The sequence below is a fragment of the Terrapene carolina genome, unplaced genomic scaffold (genome assembly GCF_002925995.2).
Source record: "Terrapene carolina triunguis isolate 2854851 unplaced genomic scaffold, T_m_triunguis-2.0 Scaffold93, whole genome shotgun sequence".
In the NCBI taxonomy this organism is placed as follows: domain Eukaryota; kingdom Metazoa; phylum Chordata; order Testudines; family Emydidae; genus Terrapene; species Terrapene triunguis.
Genome location: NW_020664444.1, coordinates 12,717,841 through 12,736,702, shown reverse-complemented (window position 1 = coordinate 12,736,702; position 18,862 = coordinate 12,717,841). Strand labels below are relative to the sequence as shown.

Here is an 18,862-nt window from a genome sequence, read left to right as displayed (position 1 = left end):
CTCTGGCTTGATAATAGCCAGGTTAATCCATGTTTGAAATAGGGCTTTTGCTGCCAGTTTCCCAACAAAATCTGATCTGACTGTAAGTAAACAAAGGTCTGAACCCCTCTCACTATGAAAGAGCTGCATCCCCAGAGGGTGTGTCCAGGCATCTCTATAAAAGGAAGCACCAAGATGAGATGCTCACGTATTTGTTCACCTCGCCCTGTGCTGTCCCTTGAGCTAAGTATGGCCATGGTGAAGGTTTTGCTGCAGTACCTGAGCACTAGCTCGCTGCTCTGTTTGGCAGGCGGACTGGTGGCTTTCATTTATTTTTTGACCCGCTCCAAAAAGTCAATTTGCAGTTTGCCTCCTGGGCCACCTCCCCTTCCTCTCATCGGGAACTTGAATGTGGTGGATCTGAAAAAGCCGTTCCAGTCGCTGATGGAGGTAGGATAGACATGGCAGAATAGATATAAGGAGCTTTGCAATATTTGCTGATTGGGAAGTGAAAGGAAATCTAGTGAATGAGGATGTCATTGTATCTACATTGTGCCATTTGTGAAAACAAAAATGAACACATTTAAAATTTTTATCTATAGCTACACACACACACACACACAAATATGCTCTAGTCAGAACCATGTGAGTGGACCCTGGAGCGTGTGACAATCCCCATTTAATCCAATGAGACACTGCGTGGGTGTAAGGCACATTCGTGTAGATCTGATTGCAGGATAAGGATCATATATTAAATAGACCGAGCTGTACCTCCTTTTTTAAAAAGCTATCACCCCAAACATAGACAGACTTGCTCATTTTTACATTATTTCCAGTGTTAGATGTTTATTGCTAAGGCAAGTGCAAATTCATCCCTTCCCCCGAGCCAGTGTTATTTAAGTAGGGTTGGCAGGAAAACAAGAATTCTTTTTGCAAAAAATTGAGAGAGAGACACACTCACCACCTTGGAATAGCCAATTGTTCAGTGCTCTGAATCAGGTAGAACAGGGACTTGAACCAGGGTCTTCCATATTCTAGGTAAGTACCCTATTGTATTGGGTATCCAGGGATGGTGGTGGTGGGGTGTCTTCCTCTCCTTCCCATCGACTAATTCCCAACCACGCCTATATTTAAGATTCTTGTGCATGATTTTAATTTCACCACAATTGGGCAGTTCCATGGACACCTTTTTTTCTACAGGAAAAAAATGGCTTAAATATATTTCAATTTGATCTATCCCTCATTTCATAAAATGACAGCGGTGTTCCTGGGAAGAGGTGAGAACAATTGAAATTCCTTTCAAAGCTGTTTTGAATCCCACGGCATGCTGACTCATTTTCCCAACCAGTTTTCCTCCTACCTTCAAGTCTGCCACATCAAATATTCATGTTGCAGACAGAAGTCAGCAGCAGCAAGTCAGATTTGATGCCAAGAAATACTCATGCAAAGAAGTAACTGAAGGAAAGCGGGGAAATTACCATGATTGCCCACTGGTGGTATGGTGCTGTGCAAAAAGTAGACAGCAAAGAATCCCCCAAGCTCTCAAACCGTCATGTGATGAAAACAAAATTCTATTTGTCTTGCATAATAACAAGAGCCTCTGAAATGCGGTTTACAATATGTACATAATGCATTGCAAATCATCACCTGGGCACATACGAAACAAGATGAAATATGTTGGAGCAGATGACTTAGAGTATGTTTAAACTAGATATAAAATTCTGAGTGAACAATTAGATTGTCAGAGCTGCTGTGAAGTGTAACAGATGATTCATTCTTAGCTAGCTATTAAAGCCTAGAGCTCCTGTGACATTATCCAGGAGTATATGCCTCAAGGCTGGATTCCAGCGTCTGATGGACACCAAATAATCCCTGATACGACTGAAACACTATCCTCCTCGCAACTACTGGAGAGTCAAGTGCCAGAGATAGAATTATTTTTGGAATTGTTTCTTGCAAATGTTGTAGATTGTATTTTAATGCTTTATGCACAAGTCCTTTGATAACAGGTAAGGTATTATAAGTCAACAGGACCCAATGCAGTATATCTCTGCTACAGCATTTTATAATGGTCATGGTGTGAGAGCGGCAATGTTTCAGACTGTTATTGTAGAACACTGTAGGCCTACAATGGCATCTCTCACCAAGTCCTTCTTGCCTGACATGAGCAGCCTAGTGAAGACCATGGGCTTTGTCAGCTGAGTAAGGCAAACAGGACATGGTCCTCCAATACCAGCAGAGACACTAGCGCTGGCTGCTAATATATTAATAAATATCTATTTGTCAATTAAAAACTTGGCCCGAATCCCAGCCTATGACTGAACTGTGCTCAATGCAGCTCAAAAAACCACCTTTATGCCCCCAAGTCCTGGAGTCGGACCAGCACCTGGCATAAAATAGAGCAAACTTGGGTTTGCTCTAAGTTATGCCTAGTTGCACACGGGCCCTGGAGCTGTTCTATCAGCTGGATGTTGCAAGGTCATGGGATGTCTTGACCACGTCCCCTTTCTGCCATTAATATTTACTATTTGCACTGCAGTAGCACTTAGAGGCCTCAGTCAGAGATCATGGTCCCCTTTGTCCTAGGAAGTGGACACACACAAAGAAGACATGGTCCCTGCCCCAAGCAGCTTAGGCTCAGATCCTCATAGTTATTTAGACTCCTAACTCCCTTTGAAATCAATGGGAGTTGGGCACCAAAAAACCTTTGAGGATCTGGGCCTTACAGCCTCAGTGTAAGACAAGAGAGTGTATGCTACAGACAGATGGGGGGGAGCACAAGATAATACTGAAGCTATTCCAGCCACGCCCCTCAAATTAGGGGCCAGCAGGACAGTGGCATAGCAGTTGCTCTGGTGACTCTGCCATCCAAGACACAAATCAGTCAGAACAGGGGACAGCATCTGACTCACCTCCGATCAGCTATCACAAAGGCAAATACATTTATTTATGCTCAAATACATTTGTTAGTCTCTAAGGTGCCACAAGTACTCCTGTTCTTTTTACAGTCGCCTGTAACTGCCAAGTCTGACAACATCTCTTTTGTAGAGAAGAGGCGCTGGAATTTTTACCCATTAAATGATCCAATTAGCTAAACATTCTTAGAGGCTTTTAGAATGAGCACAAGAAACTCCTCGGGCCTTGTGGTCTCCTCTACAGCCAATATTTAAAAGCTAGAAGGAAAAACGTTCATTTTGCAATGACTGGGAGAATTCTTTACATACAGTGCAAAGATTTTCATGTAACCAATGCAGTGCCAAATTATGCCTGTAACCATGCATATGCTGTGTATGCTACTGTGTACAATGGTTAATCTTCTGGTTAATTCAATGGGAATCAGACACCTGGGTGTTTTTGAAAATCCTAGGAGGTGCCTATCTGCATCTGTAGGTGCCTAAATACCTTTAAAAATATGTCCCTGAATGCCTCCCATTCCTACTGAAGTCATTGCAAAGTCCCAGTGAAGTCAATGGGAGTTAAGGGTGCTCAGTTCTGTGTAGAATTGGGCCCTTTGGACTCTTACTGGGCTGGATTCTAACCTCAGCACTATATAAAGCTGGTCTCATTCCATGAGTGTATTCTGAAGACAGAACTTGTCCCACCGGGTGTGAGAGGCATATCAGGCTGAGAAGATTGTGGGGTTACTACATTTCTATGAACCAAAAGCAGTGGCTCAGACAGTGTGTACACAGATGATGGTATACTGTTAGCTACATCTGGGATCCAGACCTGTTTCTGAATTAACATATTTACTTACATGTTGAAGCTCTCGGAGAAGTATGGCAACATATTCACTGTACATTTTGGACCCAGAAAGGCAGTGGTGCTGGCTGGTTATGAGACCATTAAGGATGCCCTTTTAAATCATGCTGAAGAATTTGGAGAAAGGGCAGAAATACCCATATTTAGGAAGACAACACACGGAAATGGTAAACAAGCTTTTGTTTTGTTTTTGAATTTGATCATATTTAGTGCATTCTTATGAAAAGGAAAAATCATCCTGTTACTACACATTTTCATACATAGAATACTTTGAAAGTACATAGCAGCTTTCAGACAAGGAAGTAAACATACTTTACAAGCACTCATTAATCAAACTCAATACCAGTGTGTTCACCTGTATTTTAGGCATAGCCTTCAGTCACGGAGAGTTATGGAAAACAATGCGAAGATTCACCTTATCTACCCTACGGGATTTTGGAGTTGGAAAGAAAACCATTGAAGTGCGAATTTTTGATGAGCTAAATTTCCTCATTAACTATTTTGAATCTCACCAGGGTGAGTGTTAAGAATTTCATCCTGAAATGGACAGTTAGGCCCCAGTTCAGAAAGGTACTTTAGCATGAGCCTAAGGACTTGGTCGGCAAAACTTTTGTGGTTCGGGGTGTTAAAAAACCACACACACACCCCAAAGGACAAAAGTTTTACGGATGAAAAGCACCGGTACGAACAGTGCTTTGTTGGCAGGAGCGCTCTCCTGATGACAAAGCTGCTGCCGCTTGTCGGAGGTGGAATTTTTTTGTTGGCAGGACAGCTCTCTCCTGCCGATAAACAGCAGCTACACTGCATGGCTTTAAGCAGCACACCCATGTCGCTGAAAGCTGTGTAGTGTGGACATAGCTGAATTTTAAGCATGTGGCGTCAATGGGATTTCTCATGTGCTTAAAGTGAGGCGCGTACTTAAGTACTTTGCTGAATTGAGGCTTTAAGCATCTAAAAAGATAACCCTGGTTTATATCCTGGATGGTGAACTTGTTTAGCGCTAAGAGTTAAGGACAACATGTTCAAAGGAAACCATAACCAAGGCTCTGATTTTGTGTTCACACTCATTTGCATGTGCAATTTTACACGCCATTACCTCAGCGTGTTCCAGAACTTAGTCAATCGCTCTAGAGAAAACAAAATCTAGCCATTTCTACCTGAGAGTGAGCACTTCTGTACGGTAGACTGAAACTGATGTTTTCAGCACATGACTGCAATTCCAAAGCCAATTTGTTTTAATTGTTTTAAACATAGGGAAACCCTTTGATACAAAGGTGATACTGAACAGTGCTGTATCCAATGTCATATGCTCTATATTGTTCGGTGAGAGGTTTGAATACGAAGATCCCATATTTCTAACTTTGCTGAAATTGTTAAATGAAAATACCAAGTTGCTGGGCTCTCCTATGGTGCAGGTAATTATTTTTAATTTGGGGGGGGGGTTATTAACACATTCCCACTCTGAACAGACTTAGGGCTAACTGCTGGGTTTAATAGCTAGAAATGAAGAGGGGATGGGATGGGTTGTATGGAGAGGGAGCAACCATCATAACCAAGCAGTGATGACCAGAGGAAATCTTTAGAACACAGCAGTTGCAGACAGAATGCCTCCCGGGTCATTATGAGCCCACGCTCTGCAGAGACCCTTGGTTGTCCTTTAAGGAGAAACAGCATATTCCTAATTCCTCATCCCGGCTACCCAATGCTACCATGCGTGCACAACTGCCTGCGGCCCTTTGGGCTTCTACCTCTGGTGCTCAGGGAGTGCTAGCAACAGCCCTCTGGGCTGCATGACTGTGCTAGCAACAGCCCTCTGGGCTGCATGACTCCTGCATGACTGTGCATTCTGGCTGCCTCTTCCAGGTGGGGAAGAGGCTCCCTGCACTCTCCCCCAGACCAACCCAGACAGAATTTGGTGCTCAGATCCAATGCAGAATCATCACATACTAGATGTTCTCACCTCAAGCCATCCTGCTGCGCCAGCAGCTTTTGCTGGGACATTCAGTTCCTCCTGTTTGTTCTCCCTGCCTCCTCGGTGGGACGGGGCTGGGCTGTAGGTTGGGCAGTTAGCTGGTTTACAGGGTGTTGGTGGTCTCTGAGTGCAACAGGGCGGGTGCTCTTTGCTCTGGTTCTGTGCTCAGATCCCCACCCTCCAGGTCTGTGGCTCTCAGTGTCACAGCAGACAAGGTGGGAAGCAGCAGAGTGAGTGTGTTTAAGGTTTAATTCCTTTCTGCTGCGACACGGGGATGTTCCCTGAAAAGGAAACAGCAGATTAATGGGGAACTTGACTGAAATGGACCAACCCGTGAAGGGCCAAGTGAAAACTGACCACAAGGGCCTTTCCCCAACTCACTCACAAGAAGTGACATTCACTCCACCCACATAAAGACCCAGCAATTGAAGGTTTGGGGGGGGGGGAGAGAAAATTGACCCCCACAACCTGTGGTCTGCCCTTGTGGCTGCTACCCCCAGCCGATGTGGGGGTCACTATCCCCTTTGTGCTACTTGGGTGGGAAATCAGAGCCATTTCCCCCTCACCTGGATGGGTCCCAGGCCTCTCCCCATCATAACCCCAGCAGCAGTGCCATCAATGCTGGCCTATTTCAGGCCAGTGTGGAGACCCATCCTCACCACCGACCTCTGCACCAGGAGTGAATTTCACCTAACACAGCACACTCAATGAAACTGAAAAGCAGTAAAATAAAAGGAAAAGCTTCTCTATGCAGCATATAAACAAACTGAGGAATCTGTTGTCGGAGAGGGATTGAGAGCAAACATGGAGGGCTGGAATAGAAAGGGCATAATAGCTTTATAATCACTCATAACAGTTTGGGCTGTACAAGCTAAAGCATGGATACAGTGACCTTCCAATCTTGATGCTTCAGGGCATGGGTAGTTCACATGTGGGGGGTCAGGAAGGAATTGCTTGTGGCACATCAGAAACATTACATGAATTAGCTAAGTACCCCCTGGGGATTCTTCTCCATGCTCTCAGAGAATCAAACTCTGGTCACTGCCAGACCCCATTAGACTAAGGGCACAAATGGTGTGATGTGTGGAATGCCGACTCCACCATTTTATGTAAAGATGTTACACGGGCTCACCACAATGCCGGTGAGCAGTAATCCTTTTGTTTTTCCCAGTTATATAATTTCTACCCATCTCTTGGATTTCTGTTTGGAGCCCCAAAGACCGTGCTACGAAATGTAGATGAGCTGAATGCTTTTCTGGAGAAGTTCTTTAAGGAACACAGGCAGGAGTTTAATGAAAACAACTTAACAGGTTTTGTTGATGCGTTTCTGATGAAGCAACAGCAGGTACTTTAAAGCTAACTCTCAGTTTAACTTGCATCTTTCCGTTCTGTTAGCTTTCACTTCATTTATTAATGCTGAGCATCTGGCAGGGAACGGGAGATGTGAAGACACAGATTTGTTGTGATCAGAATACTCTAGACCAGGGCTAGATCCTGCTACCCATACTCACATTGAACAGTACCTTACACCATGGCTTTTTGAAATCACTAATGAAGTGACCTAATTAGCAGAGTAGTCCCACTGAAATTAATGGGACTAGTGGGGGAGTAAATTATTACTGAATGTGAGTAAGGGTTGCCAAATCCTAATCTTCATAGCTAACAGTTTGATGTTTCTGTGATATCCTTTACTGAGATAACTGAGGGTCCACTAATTGTTTAATATGATGATACCAGCACTCCTTGCATACCTGCAGCGTTACCAATTCTTTTCTATTCCATGGTGTTTGGTCTACAGTATATCCCTTTTATTCCCTATAACGAAAATAAACTAAAGCGGTAAACTCACCCTAATATATATATATATCCATACACAGCTGGAACAAAGATGAAAAAAATACAAAAGCTAAAGTCATCTGTATCATTTGCTGTAGAACTAATGTTCATTTTTTGCGTGTTTTGAAGGAGTCGAGAAATTCTCACACACACTTTCACAATGAGAATCTTCTGTTCTCAACGCTGGACCTCTTTGCTGCTGGCACTGAGACTACATCTACCACTGTCCGTTGGGGTCTTCTTCTGATGATGAAATACCCAGAGATTCAGAGTAAGACTAAGAACTAATCTCTTATAAAAGTCTGTTAAATACCTAATCAAGTCTCCAGTTACAGAAGGCAGACAGCAGGGTTCCCATAGTTGAGACTTGAGTAAAAATTAAGTGCTAAATTAGAAAATAGCTAGCTTTGCAAAGAGGTTTCATTCAGCTAATCTTAACTGAAATAGATAAGCAAACAAGAAAAGCTGAATTCCAGTTCTGTTCATAAGCCTCCATCCATCAAAACTCTCTTACAAGCTATCAGGTTACACCAGCATAACAAACTCATAGGTTTCCCATCTTATCTGAGAGATGGTGGGCTGGATTCTGCTCTCACTTCCACTGAAGACTATGGAGTGACACTGGTGTGAGAATAGAATCAGGCACGGGATTTACCACAATACCCCCTAACTCTGCACTGGCCCAATAACAGCTCTGAGGGACCTACAGACCCACCCGCTTGAATTTCTGCAGCATGCAGATTTTGCTACTGAGGAGTGCCATCCAACTCCTGGCTAAATGTAATCCTATTGAGATTGCAAGACAAAGTGAGATCACAGCCTGTGGTAATGTGTCCTCAGCATTCCTGGAAACCTGCAATCCCTCTCCTTTTTCCTTTTCAAGGAAGGATTCAGGAAGAAATGGATCAGGTCATTGAGCCAGGACAAATGCCCATGCTGGAGGACAGGAAAAAACTGCCTTACACTGACGCAGTGATACATGAAATACAAAGGTTTTCCAATATTGTCCCAATGAGTGTATCGCGTTCAACTTCCACCGATGTAAATTTCAGGGGTTATATGATCCCAAAGGTAAGTTTTGAGGTTGGCAACAGAAACTGCAAATATTCATGCATTTTTGTGAAAAACTAGTAAGAAAATAAATATACGAAGTTCTGGCGTTTGGTCTTTCGGTATTTAATCCCTCCCTCTACCATCTGTGCTACATCCAGAACGGATGGTGCAACTATGGGCCAGATTCTACACTCAGTTACAGCCACTTAAATCCAGAGTAATTGGACTGCTGTCAATGAAGTTACTCTGGGTTTACATTTGCTTATCTGAGCACAGAGTTTGTGCTGGATCTTTGTTCGGAGGGTGAATGAAAACGTTTAGGAAAGAAATCAATTTTTGTTTTTTGAGGTGAGGAGGAAGAAGTGGAATGTTAACCGGTCTCAGTATCAAAAACCATGTATTCTGGGTACTAAACATCCATAAACAATGCTTATAGCTTCCTGTTCTGATGTTTATTTCTATGCACGTGAATCTACCAGATTAAATATTCCACAGAGTAAGGAAATATCCTGTAGAGCTATTAATCCTGCTCAGAAATCCATCCGCTGTTTGCTTTCTTGCATGGAAGAATGAGTTGAATTTGTGAGAGTGACCACCACAGACCATTGGCTGCTGCACCTGCCAGTTTCCCTTATTCCTTCCAGGGAATAGAAGTGATTCCTCTGCTGACCTCAGTTTTGAATGACAAATCGCACTGGGAGACACCAGATCAGTTCAACCCTTCCCACTTCCTTGACGCTGACGGGAGCTTTACTAGGAAGGAGGCATTTATACCATTCTCCATAGGTAACAACAACTTCCTGCGCTCAGTCTGTAGTTATGCTGATTGTACAGCGGGAGCAGCGGATGCTCGGCACCTCTGAAAACCAGGCCAAACATGTCTGAAATGAGGCACTTGAAATTGAGACTCTCCGGATTAAATGGTACTTTGGGAAATTTGGCTATAAGTCATCCAAAGCACATAGGTAGACACTGGAATTCCTTTGTCTGCCAACCTCCAGACACCTGGAACAGTCACAGATTCTCACAACTTCCTGAATGAGCAGAATCCATTTCCTTTTAAATAGCCCTTCTGATATATAGATTGGGGGGCGGGGGGAGTGGTGTCGGCTGGCTCCTCTGGCTGCTGTTACAGACTGTATATACATTTTTAAAAGATCTCAGACAAAGGCACTGACCGAGCCATGCCTTGCTGACTGTCGTTCCGCTGACCTCCATGTTGGTTAACTTTACAGGACGAAGGGCTTGCGTTGGAGAAGGACTCGCCAAAATGGAACTTTTTCTCTTCTTTGCGGGTTTGCTCCGGAAATTTATTTTCCAGCCCCCTCCAGGGGTGGCGAAGGCCGATCTAGATCTCACTGCTGACGTTGGCTTTACCTTAAACCCAATGCCCCATCTGATTTGTGCTGTGCCCCGTGAATAACTAAAATGTAACTGAATGCAATAAATATTGTCCATGGCTGATGTCTGAATTTGGATCTTTGATTGCAACGATGCAAAAAACAAAAGATAATTAATGGACAGTGTCACGGGGCGGGACTCACCCCTGCGGCGCCTCCTGCTGGTCATCCAGAGAATTAGCGTTTCCAGCCTCCAGAGCGCCCTCTGCAGGTCGGTGTCCTGCTTGCCGCTGGGCCCGAGTCCCTCCTGGACCCCGGTGCCCCATTCAGGCCGCGGTGTGGCCCCCTGGCAGTGCCCCCACAGATCTGGGTCTCCCCTCCCCAGGGAACCCCCACCCTCTATCCCCATCTCACCTCAGACTATGGCTACTGCCAGTCTCGATCTAGCCCCCGTTCACTGGGGCAGACTGCAGTGTAAATGCCACTCATCCCCGGCAAGGGGGGGTTGGACCTGCTGCCTCTGCCTACCCTTGGGCTAGGACCCCAGGACCCTTCTTGGCTTTTAACAAGGCCTGCAGCCTGGGGGTTTTCCAGGCCGGAGCTCCCCAGCTCCTCTGGCCTTTCCCCAGCCCTGCTCCACTCTAGGTACCTTTGCCAGCTCCCAGGCAGCCAGGCCCTTCTCCCTCAAGACCTAGAGGAAGAGTCCTACAGCTCCTGGCTTCCCTGGCCTTTATAAGGCCAGCTATGGTCTGATTGGGGCGTAGCCGCAGCTGTGGCTGTTTCCCCAATCAGCCGAGGCTTACTGGTTCCCCACCACAGCCCTCTCACAGCCTCAGCCCTCTCCCAGGGCTGATTTAAGCCTTTTACGGCAGAAGCAGGTGACCACCCCGCTACAGAGAGAAAGGGGTGATCTGTGGTATGACAGCTTATTCTCTAATTGCCAGAACTGCTGTGTTACACCAACAGGGGGCACTACCTTGCAACGGCTGACTCAGAATCATAGTAGAGGTGGAAAAGACCTAGGGCCAGATTGTTCCTGCATCGCGGAATGCAGGTGTGGTAGTTGGGTTCAATCAGTCTTTCCCCCTTGTCAACCTGGTGCAAGGCCAAGGTCACTCATGGTGCCTGTACTTCCATGTGCCGCTGGGGCCATGGCCCAACCTTCCCATCCCCCATAACTCTTGCTAGCTCACAAGTTGGTTGGGAGCAAGCTGCACCATTCTAATAGCAGGTGCAGCCTGCATGCTTCCCCTGCTTACTTGGTAGCTCAGGGAGGATGGAGCTGAGGATCTGGCCCTGTGGCCTTTAGGAGAAGGAGAACATGAGTAAATGCTGATTGGGAAGCTGTGCCCAGCACAGAGACGGCAGTGTGAAGAGAGAAGTGAAGGCAGGAGGGTCTGTAGGAAACACAGGGAGCCCGTAAGAGACAAACAAGTAGGCAAAGCAGACAAAGCAGCACTTCCAGTCTCTGCTAAATGAAAGCCAGTGGCTCCATCAGGTGCCTATAATTTCCCAGCACCCCTGTCTGTAAGAATGGGGAATTCTAATGGATTAACTGAAATAACTGGAAGTGTCCAGTTAGTGCCTTTCTGCAGATAGAACCTGCCACAGGCTGGGAAGATATTGTATGTCCTAAGATAGAATGATGTGCCGATTACCCACAAGCATTCAAACCATCAGTCATGGTTGTGCCAAGATCTCTCTTTTTTGTTTTAAAGCACTTTATATCCAATTGTAAATGCCACTCCCAACTCTCTCCATATTTGGTTGTTGTTTTTTTTTAATTTCCAGCTCCTGGATTCCTGTGATTACCTGACAATCTCAGCTTCCATTAAAAAAAAAAAGTACATTTTTAGCCCTCAGGATTGTAGAGACAAGCCTGAAAATGCAGACCAGGTACACCCTAAAGGCATGGAAACCAGAAAGCAAATAAAACAAAATCAAGATTTATTGTTGTTTTTTTTTAATCTCATGCTTTTCAAGCCAATCTCATGATTTTGGGGGGCCTGATTCATGATTTTTTGAATGCATAGAGTTGGCAACGCTGCATTCAACCAAAGCACACAAAGACGCTATACATCTCAAGTGTATCTGTCACCACTGGCCTCATTCCATTCCTTTCATGCTATCTGTTACTCCCATTAAGGTCAGATGTTTCCCTCTCCTTCATATCATTCTTTTCAAGAACTCTACTGACATCTGCAAAGCAAAACTGGGTATCAAAACCAAAGCCAACAGACATCCCTGACTAATCTGACTTGGAAACAACAGGATCCATTGCTGGAATGGTACCTATAAACTGGCAGTAATCCATGACGTTTTTAATCTAAGGAATGAAATTGTTGTGAGTGTTCTCTGCCGAGGAAGCCAGTGTGGACTGATTGTCTCGCCAGAATCTTCCTCTGGTATTTCACAGCACACAATACAAGTATCACTCTGATTATAACCCATCACTCACGAATCAGCTGGAGCACAGCCAACATGCAACTAGAAATACTTGATGGGTTTAAAAACCTTCTTGAGACATTTTGACTCAAACTTTCCGCTGAGCTTCAGCTTGGGCTTCCTTTGTGCAAGCACAATCTTCCCTTTCTATTTTTCTCTGTTGGTCCCAGCTCTATTGGTGTCACATGGGGTTATTATAATGATCTGCTAAGTGTGGGTACAATGTTCAAAAAGAAAAAAGTGACTACATCCCATTTTCAAAAGTGACTGACACACTTAGGTTCCCAAGTCACTTCTGGAAATGGGACTTACAGGAAATGAAAATTCTGCCTTCTTTGCTCCCCATTATACAAGACACATACTCCATGCTCTAAGGAGCTTGATGTTTCAAAACTAAGCAGCAAAGTCTCCAGGAAGAGCAACGTTATATTGTCTGGTCTCCAGTTTACCAAACAATGGGCTTGGGTTTGTTTGGTGCCAAGCAAATGCAACGGCCATTGACTCCAATGGAAGCTACAGGTCCTCAGCACCTCTCGGGATCAGGATATAGCACAGCAAGATTTGGGGCCAAATTCTGATGCATGCAAAAGGTGCAATGGCCCAAGTACGGACCCAGGTATGCTGCAAAAGCAGTGTTAATATAGGCCCATATTCTATCCACCAGACACCCCATTCTACCCCCACACACGACCTCTGTGCAATCTATACTACTAAGAGCATATTTAGAAATGTAGATACCTTTTCAGAAATATCATACTTAGCTCAAAGGAAAGAATTTAATCTGAACTCAGAAAATTGCAATTGAAAAAGCAATTATAGCAGATCTTTCTTACTTATTATCACCTTTAAATGTCTCACCATCACAAGAATATGCACATTCAATTCATATATGCCTAGTTTAATCATGTTTTGGTCCTGGGAACTTGGCAACCACATTAGCAATGCCACACCTGGTCTCGCCCACCCGCTGCGTAACAAGGACTAGAAAGATTAACAGTCTCTATAGCTCAACTCATGGTGAAGTAGAGGCTAAATCTGCATGCACAGGCAGTTCTCAGTGCATGTCTGGTCAGTATTAGAAGGTGTGTGCAAACTCGGCATAGTCTAGCCCCTATAGGTTTGGTTAGAGTCACAAACCTCCATGAATTCCTCTTCCCCCACAACTACCTTCCCAGAACACCTGCCTCACCTTACCCTTTGATGTCTTCAAGGGAACTGGTGACCTGACTCCTCCTGTTCTGTTCAGGTCCTCAGGTGGTGCCAAGGTGCTGTTCACTTCTAGCCCTTCAGCAGGGTCTTCAGAGGTAGATCTGTGTGGGTGACTTCACCTCAATCCACCAAGGCCTGTTCTGAAAGGGAAGGGGGGCATGGTGAAGGTGAGGTCTGAAGCACTTGTCCCACTCATAGGACAGGAGATGCTGGGAAACGACTGCGTTCCCAGCCAGCTCTCTACTGAGTTGCCTGCAGAGATGATTCTCAGGGAACCCAATAGGTTCTGTAGCAGTAACACCATCACGCCAGCTATTTCTCAACCCCAGTGCATCTTTGCCAGGGAACACCCGCCATAGCCTAATATTGACAAAGGTAGTAGTAGCCCAAAGCGCTCCCTGATTACAAGTGGGTTTTTGGCTCTGCACAAAACTTTTGACTGAATTAGTCATGGGGAGATGGTGACTGGCTGACACATATGTTCCAGTTTGGTCACCATATCTTCAAATGGATGCAGCAGAATTAAAGGGGGGGGGGTCCGGGATGGGGCAATAGGACTGATTATAAACATGAAAAACCTCTCACATAAAGAGAGGTTAGAAGAGTGCCACTGTTTGCGTGAGAGGGCAGATGCATAAGAGGAGGGGCATGAGAAAGATAGACTAAATAATGAATGGTGCGGAGAAGGCAGATCAGACACTCCTGTTCAGCATTTCTTACTGTAGAAGTACAAGGGGACATTCATTGAAATTGAAAGGCAGCAAATTAAAAAATAATAAAAGAAATAATTTTTACACAATGCACACGTAGAACTGTGGAAGTCACTGCCATGGGATAGCACTGAAGCCAAGGATTAAAACAAATTGGACCCCAGAGTTATAATAAGGAAGATTTAAAAACCCCAAGAATTTGGGAAGGGATGGAAACCTTCATGCTTTAGGTCATAAGCCAATCTCCAGCTAATGGTGATCAGGCAGAAAAATTTCCTCTGGGCAGATAAACCCATAACTGTCTGGTGTAGTTTCTTGCACCTTCCTCTGAAACACCGGACATTGGCCACTGTCAGACACAGGAAACTGGGCTAGATTGACCACTGGTCTGGCTCAGTCTATGTTCCTAATGCCCTGTATGTAGTTACAGAGAAGGCACTCATAACAAAGAAAGCTAATGAGGAAGTCACTAATAGGTGTCTATAGACTCACAGACTTTAAGGCCAGAAGGGACCATCATAATCATCTAGTCTGACCTCCTGCACATTGCAGGCCACAGAACCTCGCCCACTCCTGAAATAGACCCATAACCTCTGGCTGAGTTACCGAACTCCTTAAACTTTAAAGACTTCAAGTTCCAGCGAATTCACTATTTACACTAGTTTAAACCATTAAGCCAGTGACCGATGCCCCATGCTGCAGAGAAAGGCTAAAAGCTTTACAGATTCTGTTCTCCCTCACATTTGCTTTACTTTAGTGTGACATTAGTGGAGCTATTCTTGGTTTACGCTGATGTAAGTGAGAGCAGAATGAGGCCTCACTATGGAGAATGCTGATATCCTAACTGCTGATTGAAAAACACACGTTGATGCCCATCTACAATGTACACATCTTTGTTTAATGATTCAGGCGTGTGCACACATTATGCCATACTTGCTGCCATCTGCACATTATAACTAGGAATGGCTAGGGAGCTAAACAGGGACACGCCTTTAAATCCCCTTCATATACATTGGACTAGGAGAGTTTATTTCAGGTGCAGAATAGAAAAATGGTTTATATTTTGTTAATATAAACACGTCTATGAAATCATGACTGGTGTAGAGAAAGTAGATAAGGAAGTGTCGTTTACTACTTCTCATAACACAAGAACTAGGGGGTCACCAAATGAAATTAATAGGCAGCAGGTTTAAAACAAATAAAAGGAAGTATTTCTTCACACAATGCACAGTCAACCTGTGGAACTCCTTGCCGGAGGATGTTGTGAAGGCCAAGACCATAACAGGGTTCAAAAAAGAACTAGATAAATTCATGGAGGATAGATCCATCAGTGGCTATTAGCCAGGATGGGCAGGGATGGTGTCCCTAGCCTCTGTTTGCCAGAAGCTGGGAATGAGTGGCAGGGGATGGATCACTTGATGATTACCTGTTCTGTTCATTCCCTCTGGGGCACCTGGCACTGGCCACTGTCGGAAGGCAGGATACTGGGCTAGATGGACCTTTGGTCTGATCCAGCAGGGCCATTCTTATGTTTTTATGACTGTCCCTCCCAAATATGGACGGTGAAGAGCCATGATCCTGATGTGCACATATCAACCGGTCTGATTTGCCTTTCTCGCCAGTGTAAGAAAGAGAAGAATCAGGCCCAAAGGCCTTAAGAAATATAAATGTATCTGTATAGTGAGTACCCAGTGGAGAATGCAAATGCTATGATCCCTGGGCATTCTTGCACAAAGGAGACACTAGCTAGCCCAAGCAGTTACCGTGTCAGCATATGGTCCAATGAGCCTCCAAAATATTTCCTTTGAAAAATGTGTGTCGTGTGATATCACAGACAACGGAACTGGACAATGGTCTGAAGCCAGATGGACACTGAAACCTGCCATACCCAGAACTAGCCCAATCCACCATGGGCACAGGTTTGGAAAGTTGCTTTGGGGGAAGTTGGGCTGGAACAGTGGCTGTGGGGTTAATCTGGGGACCTGGATACGCACAGCAGTCATGTTGTCTGGGTACCTCAAGTTGTACAGTGGGTGTCACGCTGCTTGGGAAGCTGGAGTCATGCAACGGCTGCCAGACAGTTTGAGAATCTGGATTGGGGCAGTGGGTGCAACAAGATCTGGAAGTTTAGATTTCAACTAGAAGACTAGAGCGTTTTCTTTTCAAGGGCTGATCTCTGTGTGTGCTCAAGCAGGGGAGCACGTAGCCGGGGGCATGTCAGGGAAACACGTAGCAGATGCATTATCTAGACAGGAATTTCTTGTCATCACAAAAACCCCATGTAACCTTGTCATATCAAAGCATCACACCCAAGGGCCTGTTTCCAAAAGGTCTTTTCTACGGCAATTTAAAACTATTTCTGAAAAATCCCTTTTTATTATTTAAACATTAAACAGAGTTAGGGCAAAATGCCAAGTCAGTAGGTAGCAGCACATAGCTTCATAGGCTGGGGGTATGGCAAGCCAGGGAAAATCGTGCACGACAGCACAGGTCATAGTGGCTTGATGTGTTGGGAGTATATTGACTATTCCTTTCTGAAGGGAAAAACATGCTTGCTTGGTGGTTGCTGTGGATGGCAGTGTATGCAGCTGTTGGAGAGCATACAAGGCTTCTCTCTCACACTGCACCCCTTTCTCTCTAAACATGTCCCTCATGGTCATGCAATCACCCTCCAAAGCGACACAACAGCAAATTTGGCAGGTGCAATGTATCCCACGTCAGGGTGCCATCAGGATGTCTGCATCATGTGCATGATGCCAGCAAAGGTTTTTGCACCTCTTTACACGCCTGGAAAAGCAAGAGTTAGTCTTGTGACACATTTTTGGAACCCAGGCTTTCCATGAGCAAATGACTACTGCAGGCAGTTTTATAAAAATTGCTTCCAGATCTACATGTATCATGTAACCGAAAAATGAGTTTGTCTGCATTTTTGGAAGGGCTAAAAAGCACAATGAATTTTACTGGTCCTACAACACCCAGGAACAATGCTGCATATTTTTGAGCCCCATCTACCAGTACCGTATCTATTTCCGTATGTACATCTATAGAGCGCTTGTGTACCATGAATGTAGGGGAAGCTGCAGGACACTTCTTGGAAATGAATGTAAAAAGCCCCAGACATGCTCACACATGATTGCCAGGTCTGAAGTTGGGTTGGCTGGCAATCAGAGTTCCTCTTTCAACCCCACTAGGAATGTGGTGTAACAATAAACTCAATTCAGATGTTAGAGGTTCATGTAGAATTGTTGTATTTTCTGCCATCATTTTAGAATGCTGGTGCAAATGGAAAGCATTTTCACGTAGGGCAAAATGATGCCAAACTAATGAAGCAATTGCTCAGTAATGTCAAGGATTAACTATTATGTGTCTCATCTTGCTGTCATTCTTGGGAAGATGTCAGTTAAAGACGGCTGCTTTTAGTTTACTGTTTCCACACAGCCCTTTTGCACATCACTTCCTCTCTTTACTGGCTCCTTATTAAGCTCCATACTTACAGCAATTATTCTGGGATGTGGCATGAAGGCGACTGCTGAAGGGTAAGATTACATTGTAATTAAGGCTATTGATTTACAAACGCATTTTCAACTACCATGCACTAACACACTTGCAGAATGTGCTGGTACGTCCATTTGTACTCAAACATGTGAATTTGTGTGTGCAAACGAGTATTTGTGCATGCAAAGCAGGAAGTTGGGTGCACAACTACCTGCTTTGTCCACACAGTTGCACAATTATTCCTGAAAATTCTCATCTACATGCCCAAAGATAAGTTTTGCAGGCTTAGTCAGGTTCAAGTGCAACACTGATGAAGGTCCATTTGAAAATTTGACCAATAATATCATAGTTCTCCATATTTCATTAACATCAGCAGAATAAGTATTGGTAAGATTCCAGATTTTAGCATATTTCCCTGGTCCAGCTGTTCAGGCCTTGTAATGTTTTACACTCACTTTGTACAAGCAAAAATGACTGTAGAAGGTATAAGGCAGAGCAGAATTGGGCCCACAATTTCTACCTAAGATAGAACAAACAGGAGGAGATGCACCCACCACAACACACTTTTGCTGAGGTGGGCATGGTAAACATTTGCACACATTGGACCTGAAGCCTTACATCCAAGTGCCAGTCTCTGTCTATTCAAAGGCCATAATCAACCGCTATGAGACTCAGCTCCCATGACTACTTCTTGAAGAGTCTTGTGGTTATGGCACAGATCTGGGCATCAGAAGTGCTAGGGTTCAACTCCACACTAGGAAAACAGGCTGTTGCTGACAGTACTTGTCAATGACAAATCCTTATGTTCCCCCCTTTCAACAGGCATCGAAAATGGTCTGTCTACACTAGGGCATTTTGATCCCACCTTCACTAGAAGCTACACTATTCTCAAGCCAGATGAGGATGACCCACTGCTGGCAATTCAACCGGCCATTGCCCTAGGGTAGACAGACCCCCGGGTTCTATTCCTATCTCTGCAACTGACTTACTGTGTGATCTTGGGCCAGTTACTTCACTGTCCCGTGCTTCTATTTCTCCAGCTGCACAACAGGCATAATGGT

General features: G+C 44.7%; 1 protein-coding gene across 1 annotated transcript; it reads left to right on the top strand.

Annotated features, from left to right (window-relative positions):
• Positions 1-228: 228 nt before the first annotated feature.
• Positions 229-10,025, top strand: LOC112120375 (cytochrome P450 2K1). Its single transcript, XM_026650634.1, has 9 exons — positions 229-429; positions 3,746-3,908; positions 4,108-4,257; positions 4,996-5,156; positions 6,885-7,058; positions 7,679-7,820; positions 8,433-8,620; positions 9,247-9,388; positions 9,838-10,025. Exons 1-9 carry the CDS (start codon positions 229-231, stop codon positions 10,023-10,025), a joined length of 1,509 nt encoding a protein of 502 aa, XP_026506419.1.
• Positions 10,026-18,862: the final 8,837 nt, after the last annotated feature.

What these genes read in the sequence shown, in the direction of transcription:
- LOC112120375 (XM_026650634.1), top strand. Translation starts at nt 229, where the DNA reads ATGGCCATGGTGAAGGTTTTGCTGCAGTACCTGAGCACTAGCTCGCTG. An exon ending in TGGGCTCTCCTATGGTGCAG is followed by an intron (nt 5,157 to 6,884) that starts GTAATTATTTTT and finishes TGTTTTTCCCAG; the next exon opens with TTATATAATTTCTACCCATC. An exon ending in ATTTATACCATTCTCCATAG is followed by an intron (nt 9,389 to 9,837) that starts GTAACAACAACT and finishes TTAACTTTACAG; the next exon opens with GACGAAGGGCTTGCGTTGGA.